Source organism: Brachyhypopomus gauderio, chromosome 16 (genome assembly GCF_052324685.1).
Source record: "Brachyhypopomus gauderio isolate BG-103 chromosome 16, BGAUD_0.2, whole genome shotgun sequence".
NCBI classification, from domain to species: domain Eukaryota; kingdom Metazoa; phylum Chordata; class Actinopteri; order Gymnotiformes; family Hypopomidae; genus Brachyhypopomus; species Brachyhypopomus gauderio.
Genome location: NC_135226.1, coordinates 19922965 through 19937256, shown reverse-complemented (window position 1 = coordinate 19937256; position 14292 = coordinate 19922965). Strand labels below are relative to the sequence as shown.

Here is a 14292-nt window from a genome sequence, read left to right as displayed (position 1 = left end):
AGTTATACTGTTTAAGTCTAAGTAGCAGGGCTTTGTTTTTTGTGATGGATAACAGTACCAAGGCAAATTCACTTAGCCTCTCGCATAATCTACTTACTGTCCAATACTTTATCTATGGGAAACCTTTTAAGTGTATTGCAAAACAATTTTTTTAAAGTTAATCATTTTGGGGGGTTTTATAAACTTAATATACTTTTCACTATCAGGCAAATGTTCTCCATGGTGTTTACAAAGCCACATTCTTTCTGTCCCATTACATCTGCAGAGAGCTCCTCTCTTCTCCTCCATGAGGGTTACTTGAACCGCCTGTGTAAACACACACAGGGCCGGCAGAGAGAAGGGGGGTATTGTTAGGGGGGTGGTGTGTGAAAGAGGTGAAGAGAATGAACTACAGTCTTGCCTCGGAGCAAAACACGGAAGGCAAGACGGTTCCAGGGTGGGGGAGTGAAACGCACAAGAGAAAGAGGGAGGGGCACCAAGGGCTTTGGAAACTAGAAATACTGCTTTACAGCTCTACCGCCATCTGATTGGCTGACGGCGCTGCCACTCATTGAACTTCCTCCTCAGGTTAGGCGAGTTCAGACAGTCCGAGGTGGGGACAAGTCGAGAGGGAGTGTCTTCGGTCCTCTCAGGCGGACAGCGCGTTCAGTTTAGCTCAACTCGACAAGAAACTCAAGAACAGCTCGACTTGCAGAGCAAGCCCAACCAGGCGGTCTCTCCTGCCTTTACTTTTTCTTCTACTTGGAGGCCATCTTGTATGAACAAGCCTTGAGATCCAAACTTTTTTTCTTTCTTTCTTGTCTTCTTTTCTTCCCCCCCCCCGTGGTGTGTTTCCTGTTGAAGTTTGGACTTTCTTTTCAGAGCAGCTTTGGAAGAGGAAGACTGGGAGTGTGAGGAGACTGAGGCAGGGGGGGAGGGCGGTCTTTCTGCCTGGAGTTCAGTCTGCATTTTTGCCTCAGCTGCACACTCTTGGAAATGTGAAGTGTAGCATTTTGTGACGCAAAGAGAACAAAAGAAGCGAGAAGTTCAACTTCCTGGATCTCCTAGGAGATACACAGTGGACTGCAGCCGTTTATGCGTGAGTGGGCAGTGCTGGTGTATGTGTGAGCCTCACCCTCCCTCACACCCTCTGCTTCTTTAACTCTTCAGGATGGCCAATGGCAGTCCTGCTATGCCTTCTGGACCTCTCTCCCAGGTGTTCTTCACGGCGGCTGGACCGTCTCCCCCCGGGTCAATGGTGATCCAAAACGCCACCCAGGTTTCACTGCCTGGTACTCACACGGCAGGGTTCCTCTCTATGGACACGGTGGTATCCCAGGGGTCCGGTGCCACCTCCAGTACATTTTCAATGCCTCCCACACCAGCTGGTGTCTCCTTCATCATCCAGATAGGCCTGACTCGAGAGTCCGTTCTTCTTCCTCTGACAGCAGATCTGGCCTACGTCAAACAGATCGCCTGCTCCATCGTGGATCAAAAGGTGGGTTCCAATGAGTTTGATTACTTCAGGTGTTGGAGAGTTGTTTTTTTATTCCAAGTAGACCTACTTGTGCTAATATTCCACTGTTTTCAGTTTGATCTCCTAAATCTTGATCTTGAGTTTTTGGTTTGGTCAAAGGGGAATAATGATCTTAGAATATGTGTGAGAGATAATTTTTGATCATAGTAAAAAAAATGGTAGATCATAACGTGTTCTTCATTTCAATATCTGCCATAAATGGTGTTTGATGGGTGTCGTCTCAAATAATTCCTACAAGCAGACAGGTGGAGACAGGTGGAGCGTGTAAGCAGTACACACTGTAGTATTGAATTGTCAGCATATTGCCTGCACATCTCCCTGTAAACATCCTGATTACAAACTCATTTCAAAGTTGAATTCAACTTTTGTCCAAAGTTTTTGTTTGTTCTCCCAAATATGTCCAGCAAACTAGAAACACACTGTAATTAAGGTTGCATAAAAAGTTTAAATTCTGGCCTTGCATGATGGGCCTCAATTATAAAGTAACCCTAGGAGAATTTGTACACCTGGGCTATAGTGAAGTGTTGGTAGTGGTTTGATCACCAGAGCAGCCGGAGAGGATCACTTCTTACTGGTGCATTTCTTACTGGTGCACGGATTAAGCAACTTTTCCCAACACAGAACTCAATGTGTCACTGTCTGACATCATTAGATTAGTTGCACTAATGAAGTTCTTCACTTCTTTACTCTGATTAAAATATATTTATTATTTATATAATACATTAATATAGTATAAAATATGTTTATAATATTTTATAATATAATATCTACTTTCACTTAGTATTATACTAAGTACTATACTTTCACTTAGTACTCAAGTGTTAGATATAAAATCAAATGTATATAATGTGCAGACAGTTTCAAAGGTTTCTACATCATTAGTTGATCTACAGTAATCATTGCCACCTCAGAGATGAAATCATCAAATGTGTGAGCCACAGACCTAATCTCTTCTTCCATAGTGTTCAGAAAAAGCAGTCGCCCAGCAACTGTACCGAACAGAAATGCGGTATATGAGGCATTCCAGTCCGGTTTCGAAACTCCACACAGGGCACAGGTGGCGATGATCCACACTGTGACTTAGTCCTCTTTTGATTCTGACTGTCATTCATTTTCCTAATGGATACCATCATCACAGGGGCTTCAGGCTCTGAATGCAACTTTTGATGATTATTTTTCTGTTAGACTTGCTGTCAGGGGAAGGGAATGTTGAGTTATTTGTATGAAAGGTTTTAATGTTTTTTAGTGACTCAACAAAACTCAACCAATGAAGAATGAGATCTGTGAATAACATAATGCTGAACTTTCAGCACTTAGCACTTTGGCTCTATCCAAATTATTCTCAGGGTATCAATACACAATGTTTTCCAGGAGTGAAAGTGTGACTTGTTCTCCACTAATGTCTCTGTACATCTCCACGATGGCCACAGAGTGTGTGTGCCCCTGGCAGCGTTCTGCTGAAGCACACCGTCACATTCGTCTTCGTGAGGTGACTCTCGTGAATTGCTTGATCAATACAAGTCTGCCTTTGGGCTTCGTTTCCTGCAGTCTTCAGTCTAGGTGGGGAGATTTGTGAGCTGGAAGTTCTCTCTCTCTCTCCCTCTCCCTCTCTCTCTCTCCACGTCTCCCTCTCTCTCTCTCCCTCCCTCTCCACCTCTCTTTCTCTCTCTCTCTCTCTCCACCGTGTGACTCACGCCACCCTCTCTGTTTATTCAAACATCTCCCTGGTTCCACTGACACGTTTTTCCATCGGGGCTGCAGACTTGTGCAGCTGTGGGGCCTCCACCTCCATTTTTAGGATAAAGTCCCCAGATTTACTCAGATCTAGGAGAGCGCTCAGCCTCTCCACCCGTTCGACCTTTAGCCTTTGCCGATGTTTGTCTAGGCCTAAATAGTCAGTCTATGAAAAAATAATGTCCCTCAAACTACACCTTTCAATTTTACCAGGTACGTCAAAAAAAAATTTCCTGCAAGGATGTCCCTCTGTTGTCTCTTAGTCTGTGTCCATTGTCTGGGATAAAGAGAAGGAAGCGTGACCCGTTTCCTCCCGGAGCAAAGAGAACGTCCACCCCATTTTCCATTTTCTCTTTCAGTCTTTTGAGTTGTCCAGTCACTCTCTGGTTTCTGCCGCTTGTTGTTTTGTGCGTTAACAGTGTTTAAGAGTTTTGCTACATATTTCCCCTTAAGTTAAAGGATGTTGGGTATGCTACATGAATATTTTTGAATTCTTAACTGACTTAAGTACATTAATTTACATTTGAGATGTAACTTGTCTAAACAGGATGAATAAGAATGTGTGCTCAAGAGAACTGTTAATTTATATCCCCAAAGGTAATAAAGGTCACACCTTGAATTCAGAGACAGAGGTCATGCATTCAGACATTGGTAAACAAAATCATATAACTGTAAATACTAGTGCTGTCAATTCCAGGTGCCGCGATTAAAAGTCCTCACCAGGATTTTGCTCAGGCTTCCTGGATTGTGTTGATTCCACTAATTTTACCTGGATTGCTAATTAGAAAATCTAGCAAGCTTGAGCAAAATCCTGGTGAGGACTTTTAATCGCGGCACCTGGAATTGACAGCACTAGTAAATACACATTGGTTTGTTGTCTAAAAACAACACATCACAATTTTAAGGTATTTGGTTTATTTTGATTACATTTCAATAGAATCGTTTATTTTATATTGGGTCAAGAATCAACTTAAAATGTTGGGTCTGGGGGGGGTCTGCTCCCACAGTTATCATATTGACGATAACTTAGAGCCAGTCCTCTCCCTTCTGAATGTACTGAATAGAGACTTACTGAACAATGTTGCATATGAAAACAAACGCTTCCACAGAATAGCCAGAAAAACAGAATAAAATAGCCCCTTGTTTCTTTTGTGCCTCTTTTAAAAATGTGCTCACAGTTGAAAGGACAGGGTCCAGTTGCAGAGAGCGGCTGGTAACGGTGCACCGAGCATCCATGTGTTTTAGTGAGGCTCATTCAGCCGTGTTCTCATTTACATGGGTGCAGAGCAACTTTGCATGGTGTCCGTGTTTCCTGGTTAAATCGCTGCTGTGCTTGATGCACTGAATATTTGACTATTCAAAGGGAGGGCCATTCAACAGGAAGTGGAAGAGAGGACAGCAGAAGAAGAAATATGTCCAGCTGCACGGTTGTGGAGGAAGTTCTCACTGGGTCAAAGCAAATCATGTGGTCTGACTAGAAACAGTTAGGATCTGAACTTGATCTGGATCGGTCGTAAACAGCTGAGTTGTTTTGGTGTTGTACCATGAGGATAGTTAAGACGTCTTAATTCGTGCGTTACTGGCTTTCAAGCTACCACCAGGGATGTCTGCTTGAACTTCGACTGGCAGTGAAAGGATTGGTGTAGGACTGGTGTAGGACTGGTGTAGGACTGGTGTAGGACTGGCGTAGGACTGGCGTAGGACTGGAGTAGGACTGGTGTAGGACTGGTGTAGGACTGGCGTAGGACTGGCGTAGGACTGGCGTAGGACTTTCCCATGTATCTGTCAAGCCAGTGCTGACACAAAGGAGCTTGTTTCATGTATGATGCATGTAGCTGGGATGATTGATCATGTCTCTAGTGACTTATTGTAGCAGCGTTGTGTTCATTATTAGTGACTATCGTGGTTTTCTGTCTGGTAATGTCCAACACAGAGTCCATGTGTCAGATGCTTGTAATTCGCTATTCACTTCTAGCCATTTATCTTGAATCAGAGGACATTTGCTTATTAAGATCAGAAACGGTTTCTACCATCAACATGATGGATAATTCTGATTATGATTGAATTGTATGTGGGTCTTAGAGTAGGAGCAGAATCTTGGATCTTTTGGGGTGTCTGAATGAAATGCTTCTGAAAACACCTCTTAGCCCTTGGTGCTGGAGTATTAGTACATGTGTCGGCCTATAGTCAAATGTGGGGACGTGTGTATGCTGTGTGTGTGTGTAGACAAATGTGGGGATGAGCGTATGTATGGAGTTACATGTGGGTGTGTGTGTGTTTATTGTGTGTATGTAGTTAAATGTAGAAATGTGTATATGTATGTTGTGTGTGTATGAAGTTACATGTGGGTGGGTGTGTGTGTGTATGCTGTATGCGTCGATGGTTAAATGTGGGGCTATGGATATGTATGTTTTTGTGTGTGTAGTTAAATATGGGGATGTGTTTATGTATGTTGTGTGTATGTGTGCGTGTATGTTGTGTGCATGTGAAAGTAGACGTGGGGATGTGTGTCGTGTGTGGACGTATAGTTAAATGTGGGGATGTGTAGTGTCTGTGTGGATGAGTAGTTAAACGTGGGGATGTATGTTGTGTTTGGTTGTGTAGTTAAACGTGGGGATGTATGTTGTTTGGTTGTGTAGTTAAACGTGGGATGTGTGTTGTGTGTGGTTGTGTGCTGTGTGTGGTGGTGTAGTTAAACATGGGGATGTGTATACACTGAATAGGTGCTATGTGGGCACGAGGTGTGAGCATGCAGAGCTGTGTGTGTGTGTGTGTGTGTGTGTGTGTGTGTGTGGGGTGTGTGTGTGTGTGTGTGTGTGTGTGTGTGTGTGTGTGTGAGCTGTGGCAGGAGGAGGAGAACATGGGTGGATCACCACAGTGGGTAAACACATGACTTCAGGGCTGAGAGAGGACGCTGCTTCACACTGCCAAGAACAGAAAGAAAGAAAAAAGAAAAGCAGAAATAAAAACAGAGGCGAAGTGAAGCTGAAACGAGTGAAGCTCAGTGAAGCCTAATTTTGGTGTCTGTTTTTAAAGAGTGTTTATAAAGGGGGAAGGTGTGCGAGTTTGAAACTAGGTTCCCAATGGTGAACTTGTGTTTGAGATTCTGGTAGATTAGCTTGTACATGTCATTAAGAACAGTCATCAATACCCACATACGCAGTATAGTTACAACCCAAACACACTATGATGTCACCGTGAGTTTTCATTCATTAGCATGTGATGTGAATAGGAAATTTGTTAATGTTAGCTTTGGCTATAGTTAGCTAATAATGATAATAATAATAATATGCTGTGAAACAAAACAAAAAGTATTACAGAGTTATAATTTTTTTTAATCTGTGAACAATTTTTACGTATTATCACATAAACGCTACATGTAGAAATTCCTGAACGTAATTGGAACATCGGCACGTCTTTACAGTTGTGGGTGGTTTCTTTTTTTGGTGATCTGACTAATGATTTATGGAGTTGTAGGAATGAGAAGTTTGGCTACGTGTGCATTAATGCACACCACAATTTTGCTGTCCTTTAAATACACAACTCGGGTTCCTGCATGTATTTAATTACTGATATACTAAGGCTTTGGGACACATTAACAGTGCTAGCCGCGATGCCACATTAGTTAAGTGCTGTAGGTGGAACACAAGTATGCATATTGGATTCCAGCTTGTGTTCCATCTCTTAGAGGTCACCTCCTTTAAGTAGCTCTTCCTCACCTCCTCCATATTCAATCGCTCCTTCATTTCGTCTACTCCTTCTCTTCCAACTCTTTCTTTTTTCCCGGATGAAAATGCGCAGTGGAGTGTAGACTCGGGAGATGGCCGAGGCGGCCCCTATCCACTTCCATGGCCCATTTCCTCGGCTGGCTGGGTCACAAAAGCCCATTTCAGTGAAGGCCTTTCAGTGCTCTGCATTTCTCCTCCTCTCCAGCCACCTCCGCACTCTCCTCCTCCACCTCTCATGTTACTCCACCCATGAACAGAAGGGTCGCTTTGTTCTCCGAGCTCCTGGCTAGCACAGCTGCTGACGGGCGAGCCAACCTTGTAAACCTGGTAGCCTTCCCAGCACTCTGGCCCACATAACAGCCTCTAAGAACTGCAGGATGGGAGACCAGGTGTGGCCCAGCACTTCAGAAGCACTGTCCATTGCATCTTTAATCATTTAGAGGACAAGGATTAGGGTGATGGAGTGTGTATCCTGCAGTGCTTTACCAGGTTGCTGGGTTTTGGGATAAATACACTGCCAGTAAACACGGAGGACTCTCTTACCTGGTAGAACTTTTTTCCAGATTCTTTGTAAATGAGTGATCCATTAAGTTTATATCATAGTTTTTATCCTGTTTATACGTTAGGCCCTCGGGGATTGAGATGGCCCTGGCAAAATACAGATTTTTCTAATAAGCTCTTAGATAAATATTACACTTGCCGAAGTTGACTGACAAAAAACTAACACGTTGAGAGCATGTACAGAAAAGGCATAGCACAGCTTGAAAAAGCACACATTCAATGGTCCTGTGTCTTCAACAGTCACACTTTTTATGTAATGTCACAATTGCATTCAAATCTTGTATATTCTGAAACAAGTTTGGCTTAAGGGGCTGCTCTCTTGACTGAACATTTGTTTACTTGCTCAGCGAGTTTTTCCTCTGGTTTCTAATGCCGTTTCCCCACCACAGTTGTGTTGTCCAGATTCATTTGGTCTGCGAGGGTTCTGTGCATGTGTGGATGACCGCATGAAGGTTTTATGTGTACTTGGTTAGTGTAAACTGGTAACAATAGAGGGAAAAAAAAAACAATTTTTGTTCGTTTATACCATTTTCTAGTCTATGTTGGTGACACTGGAGACATGCTGTGTGTGTCTGAAATGTGGCACTTTGTGGTTGTTTTAGAGCACCATAATCCACAATAACACCTACAACACAACACCCTTACATCAGCTGTTGTCATGTTTATGTAGTGATGCCAAAATGCATGAGTATGCGGTCGATTATCTTTTAAGGGAGCTGATAAATATTACTCACACACACAATTGTTTGTGTCTGCCATTATTGAGTTTGAGTGTGTGTGTTAGGGTTATTTTCACCTGTGAACATAGCCATGTGTGGAATGTAAACGCTTTCCTTGCAGTGTTTTCCATGACACACACTAATAGCTTTTGTTCCTCATATCTGTACAATTGAGCAGATTACACAGTGGAAAGCTGCGTCCACACGATAACAAGCCATTCATATGACAACACTGGATGATATTCTCAAACACGTCAAATCGTAACCTTTGAAGAGCGTTTGAAGTCATAGTTATTTTTTGTTGACTTAGACTTTTGAGGTAAACGTTTGGGAAACCCTTGAAACATTACTTCGCAAACACCCTTATTGTCATTGTTCAAGTACAATGAGATAACTTTGCAGAGCTGCGTCTTTTCAGAGGTCTTTATTGAACATGTGTGGAGGATATCTGAGAATACGTAATCTATTTTATCCTAGCTTCTTTTATTCTTACATAATGTTACCTATTCTAATATAACATTGTCCTGTTTTATCATTTAACCATTCTTGGCACCCTGATTAGGTTTGTAATGGCACTCCCAGTAGTTGTTCTTCAAGCCTTCCCTCCCTTGTTTTGAACTTTGTTGCTACTGTGTACACAACCGGAGCATTATTCTCTTAACCAGGGCAAGGGCAAAAACAAATAAACAAAATGTATGTTTTTTTTTGTCAGAAATCCTATTTGAGACTGAATCCAGGGGGTGTGGTTCAACCCATGATCTCTGCCTCTCTGCTTTGATTTTGTGGCTTAGCTCCTATCCTGAGTGCGGGCTACTCGTGTCTTGGAGTAAACCTTCATATAATTTCTACTTTGTGGGCTGTTGCACTGGACAACCATCTGTAATGTGATGGATTTTGAGTCTGGGAAAAATGGTTTTTGTAAAATATTGTTTTTTGGAGCCTTTGGCATTTACGGTGCTCTGGGAGATTCAGCAAAGCCAGACTTTCACTGACAGTGAAACGTCGCCTCCAAGAACAGATTTCTGGCTTCTTAGTCTATATCGATATTTTGTATGGGATCATAAGGGACGACAACAGAGGATTTTGCCATTGTAGCACACCATATGCCTAATCCACCGGCCTCACTAGTACTGTTGGCTCTATCCAATGGGTGCCATAAGGCAGGAGGCACCTGAAGGCCCAGGAATATTTAGCATTCCTGACGTCTCTCTCATGTCTTCAACACTCTGACCTCACACAAGCTAAAAATAGCCTACTGCGCTAATGCGTTTGTTCCATCCCACACAAACACAAAGGACAGGAAAATTCCCACATCTAGCCAAGTGGTTGTCTAGTGCTAATGAGAGTAAGATGCTGACGTCTTTGCTCGGCTGTTGCCACAGCAACATGTCATTAAACACTCAACTCATCCAGGGACAGAGATTTTTTTTTTAACTATCTGTGTTTATATTCACAGACTGAACTTCATTACTGTTAGACATTATTACATTATCTTTTACCTCAAACACACACACAAACATTTCCAAGTAATAGGAATGGAATGGTCAAGACATTGTGGCAGTGGCTATGACAACAGTTGCCTCCGTCCTAATAGTTACCTCTCATAGGTGGCATGTCCTTTTAATACCTTCATGTCATATGCTATTAGTTTGTTGCTGTAAACATGCACACCCCCACATTTCATTCATATAGGCATAAAAAATCATGAGATCAAGACACTAAACCACTAGCTTGAACTGAGATAAGCAGTATTTTCTTTCCATTTTTCCCAACCCAAAATGGCCAGTGTGGACTTTTCCTCAATGTATAATTGCCATTTCTATCTAAATTCAAGAGTCATTTCAACCAGTCTACAATTACTCCATGTATTTAGCAAACTATTTAGGCTGCCTTCAATATCTTCATTAGGAAATGCTGCAAAACAGACTACAGACTTTTTGTAATTGTACACTTTACATTTTCAGGATATTTGTATGTAGATTTTAAGGGGCAAACGTCCCTTCAAAAAGGTTAAATAGAAAGAAATTGACTAGCTAGCTAAAATGAAATTAATTATCTTGCTAGGGATAACAGCTAGCTAGCAATTAGCTGTCTAACTAAAGGTAGCAAATAGCTAACATCGAGCCACATGCTATGCATCAATATGCTAAATTCCAGTTAAAATTTTTTTTTTATGTTTATTAAAAATAGTATGTAAACTAATGTTATTCTGTACTGGGAGCATTGATTATTAGACACAAAGCTAATATTAGACACAAAGCTGTTATTGATTCTTGTGATGGACAAAGCAGCACTTGTCAGAACACCACCATAGCTAGCTCACCATGACTGATGTAAAATTATTAATCTAAGGCTTGAAAAAATCCTATGAACTTTGGCAGACTATTAGGAATTAAAATAAGTATAAATATAAAGTATAAATAAACTATAAATCTTTTTCTTTGGTCATTTGTACAGCACTGACCTATTATCGGATCCCCCATTGACTTTGCTAGAAAAACTATCAGTACTTGAGACTGCTGTAGGTCTTGTGACTCTTATGAGTGTGCTTGATTTCTCCATGAACTCATATATCCTAATGTAAGCCTAGTGTAACTTTACAGTGACATATCTCACCTTGGTTTCACCCTCACAGAGACAAGCTCCTGTCCTGCTATTGGTTCTGGCTGGAGGATGTCTGCAGTGCACATGTCACATGCATCTTTTTATAACCACTCAGTACTTGCAGCCACCCTCTTCTTCTGTCTTTCCGCACTCATAGGTGTGAACCACTAGATGTGCTCAGCTGCGTTCGTTTCTTACAAGAATCCAGGCCCTTGAGAACTCTTCCAATGTTGAGAGCTATTTTACTGGTTTTCCTACTCACACCATTTAAACTTTAAAACAACAACCTTAGAAAAATCAATCAAGCATGCATGAGAAATAACAACCTTGAATAATAATGAATTCCAATACCATTTATTATTTTGCAGTATCATTAATTTCCTCTTGTTATGCAGCCAACCAAGTCACAAATTTAATCAAAATCTGTAACTTTTTAAAGACCTAAATTCATTAATGCATGGCAATGTACAATTTCCCACAATATATTTTATCAATTTCCATATTCACCTTCATATTTCCAAGTATCCCTTTAATGATCAGGTTTGTTTTAGTCATATGAACAAACTCAACCCACCAACCAAGATCCCTACAGAATCGTAAACCGTGAGAATATGTTGAAATGACCTCCAGTTTAATAGATATGACTTGTTTAATTCAGGTACCTAGTATTTGGGCTACACTAAAAAGAAAAGTTGCACACAACTATGTCGTCTTTGATCATTGTAAAGTCAATGATAGAGAGACCACAGTGTTTGAGCTGTTTCTAAAACCAGAAAACATGCAACAGTAGTCTAATTACATCTCCTGTGCTGTGCCAAAATACTCTTGGTGTTAATGACAGCTATAGGCACTATGCATGTTAAAGGTAGCATTAAGCATATCTTAAATGTAATGTAAATATTATGTAAATGTAATGTAAATGTTAGCTTGAGTCAGACTGGGTCTGTGGTAGACGTTGTCCAGTCCTCGAGATGATGTGTGGACAAAACCTGCCTCATTTACTTTAAGTACCTCTCCCCACCTCCATGATTGTAGCATTTGTGCTATTACAATAGAATCTTCCAGAATCTTCCACACTCTAATATTAGTTCTGATTATCCATTCTTCAGAACACATTCTTACAATGAAATTTACATTATGGAGATGTGACACAACTGGTTACAGGTTGTTGTGGTTTTATAATTATATATTCCTAAAATAATGAACTAGTAGCTACATGAAGCCCACTGAGTTTCTTTTTTCAGCGTGGTGTTTCTAGTCTAAATGTGCTATATTTTAGAGCTTAGGTAGTAATCAGAAAACAGGCTAATATAATTTCTACTGTAGTTATTAGTTTTTGCATATCTGCTCATCTCTCTGTTGTATGAAGTTCTACAGCACAATAGGGGTTCTGGTATGTGCATATGTAGTTACATATGCAAGTACATAGGTATGTATAGTTGTGCATGGGTTAAAATGTTTTTGCAAATTGGGAAAGATGTTAAGACCATCTATATGCATTAGCTGAGGTTGAGGTCAAAGGGCAGAGAAGATGAGGGTCTCTATAATTCATCAGAGTCATAATGGGCACAGCCACCAAAGAAGAGCTGCATTAGAAATCTGATCCCCAGTAGCACAAAACATGCTCAGAAACCTTACGCTGTCTCTAGGCAAAGCCTCCAGAAACCCAGATATGATTGCACCAGTGTCTATTGTTTGACCCACTCACTAAACATGCATGTAGGAACACGAGCATTTATGAATGCATATGTGCTGAGGCTAGGAGAACGAGGATGCTATGGCACTTGAACGTGTTCTAACACTGACGTGACCATGCTTCCCCAGTGTTCCTTGAGATTTTTTGGAGAAGTCAAAATTAGGTTCATATCCTGTGCCCATAAAGCCATACATTTCCCTGATTCTTTCTGTAGTTTTTAGCATATTGCAAATTGTCCTTTCTAACCTGCCATGCAACACTTTAGATATCTTTGATTTGCTGTATTGGGGTTAACATACAGTTCACGGGCTGCCAAACACATTTCTGAACAAAAAAGATGTTTGAGTGAAATAGGTCATGGTTTTTTAATCAATTGGAACAAAGGTACTGTAAAAATGTCTTGTTTTGTCTCATTTTGTGATGTTGCCTTAATGTCGTATTACTGTTATTCAAATCCTCATTTAATTAAACATGAATCAACACACAATCCATGCACAGATGGGTGACCATATTGTGACTTTACAGTGTTTGTAATGGAGATTTGTCTGGCTTTTCTGAAGTGTACATGGAAATGAAACGTGTTCAGAGCCAGTGAAAACATGCAGAGGACTTTCTCTGTGGTAAAGCTAAAGTTGTGGCACGGATAATTGCAGATGGTGGTAAACAACAATTATGGGAGGATAGAGGCCTTTGTTGCGCGTGCTGAATGTGTGAGGGCCGTGCAGCAGCAGGCGCGTGTGCTTGTTGTGGCGGTGTCGTGGAACTGAATGAAGATGTTTATTTGCTGGAAGTCGGAGGCCTAGGTTCCTCTTTCCTGTAAAGGTGGGGGGGGGGGGGGTGGTGGCAGAGGACACGTTGAAATCTTAGTTATCAAGGACAGAGAAAACTGGAGCTTGTCAAACAGGTGCCGGAATCGAAGTGTGGTTATTTGTCTTTTTCCAGTTTGTTGCGTCTCGCTCATCATTTGTTGTGGTTTAATTCTTTCTCCGTTTACATTTGTATACCAGTAAACCTGGCGTCTCTCATTCCGTTCGCTTCTCATTATGTTGGTCTGCTCTGTCTAGTATTAATAATTTACTAGCCAGACTAGTTTCCACTCATTTGCGGACCACTAGCCCGAGTAAAGGGTCCAGCTTTTGCAGGTTCAGTTACCATAACGATAACTGGCATAGCCCTCATTTCCTAACAGAAACCAAATAAACAAGACTCAAAATATCCTGTACATACAAAATATACAAAACCATTCTGGTTACGCGTGATTAACGGAATACCAGCGTTTCAGCGATTGTGCATCTCATGTGCATCGCCACAAAACTTTATTGAAAGTATCTTTCAGTATATCACGCTTAGGGAAACAGCTACTGCAGTCAGTTTGGACGATATTATTAACATCAGGCTACACGCACTACAGTCAGAGGAATAAAATAACGCACGAGTGTCTAGGCGACATTAGTGATCTTAAGTGATCTTAACTAGGGTATGTGTCAACACAGTAAGCCAGGTTACATAACAATAACCATCATAAACGTATCCAACGCCATGCAGCAAAGGATTTGATACAGGGTAGGCCTACAGTGTTTGATAACAGAAATGTATCGTAATTTCGCCTTAAATACCTTAAATATGTTCAGACTGTGAAGCGATGGGCACTCAAGTGAGCGACTTGAGTCAAAATCTCACTTAAGTTGCCTACAAAAAGACTTCAGACATGACTTGAAACTTGTCCCTAATGAC

General features: G+C 41.2%; 1 protein-coding gene across 1 annotated transcript in view; it reads left to right on the top strand.

Annotated features, from left to right (window-relative positions):
- The first annotated feature begins 590 nt into the window (after positions 1–590).
- Positions 591–14292, top strand: part of prkd2 (protein kinase D2) — a 30031-nt gene continuing 16329 nt past the window's right edge. The window contains exon 1 of the mRNA XM_076976957.1: positions 591–1477. Within this exon, the coding sequence (XP_076833072.1) occupies positions 1151–1477 (327 nt within the window). The 5' untranslated portion in view covers positions 591–1150. The remainder of the gene's footprint in view (positions 1478–14292) is intronic.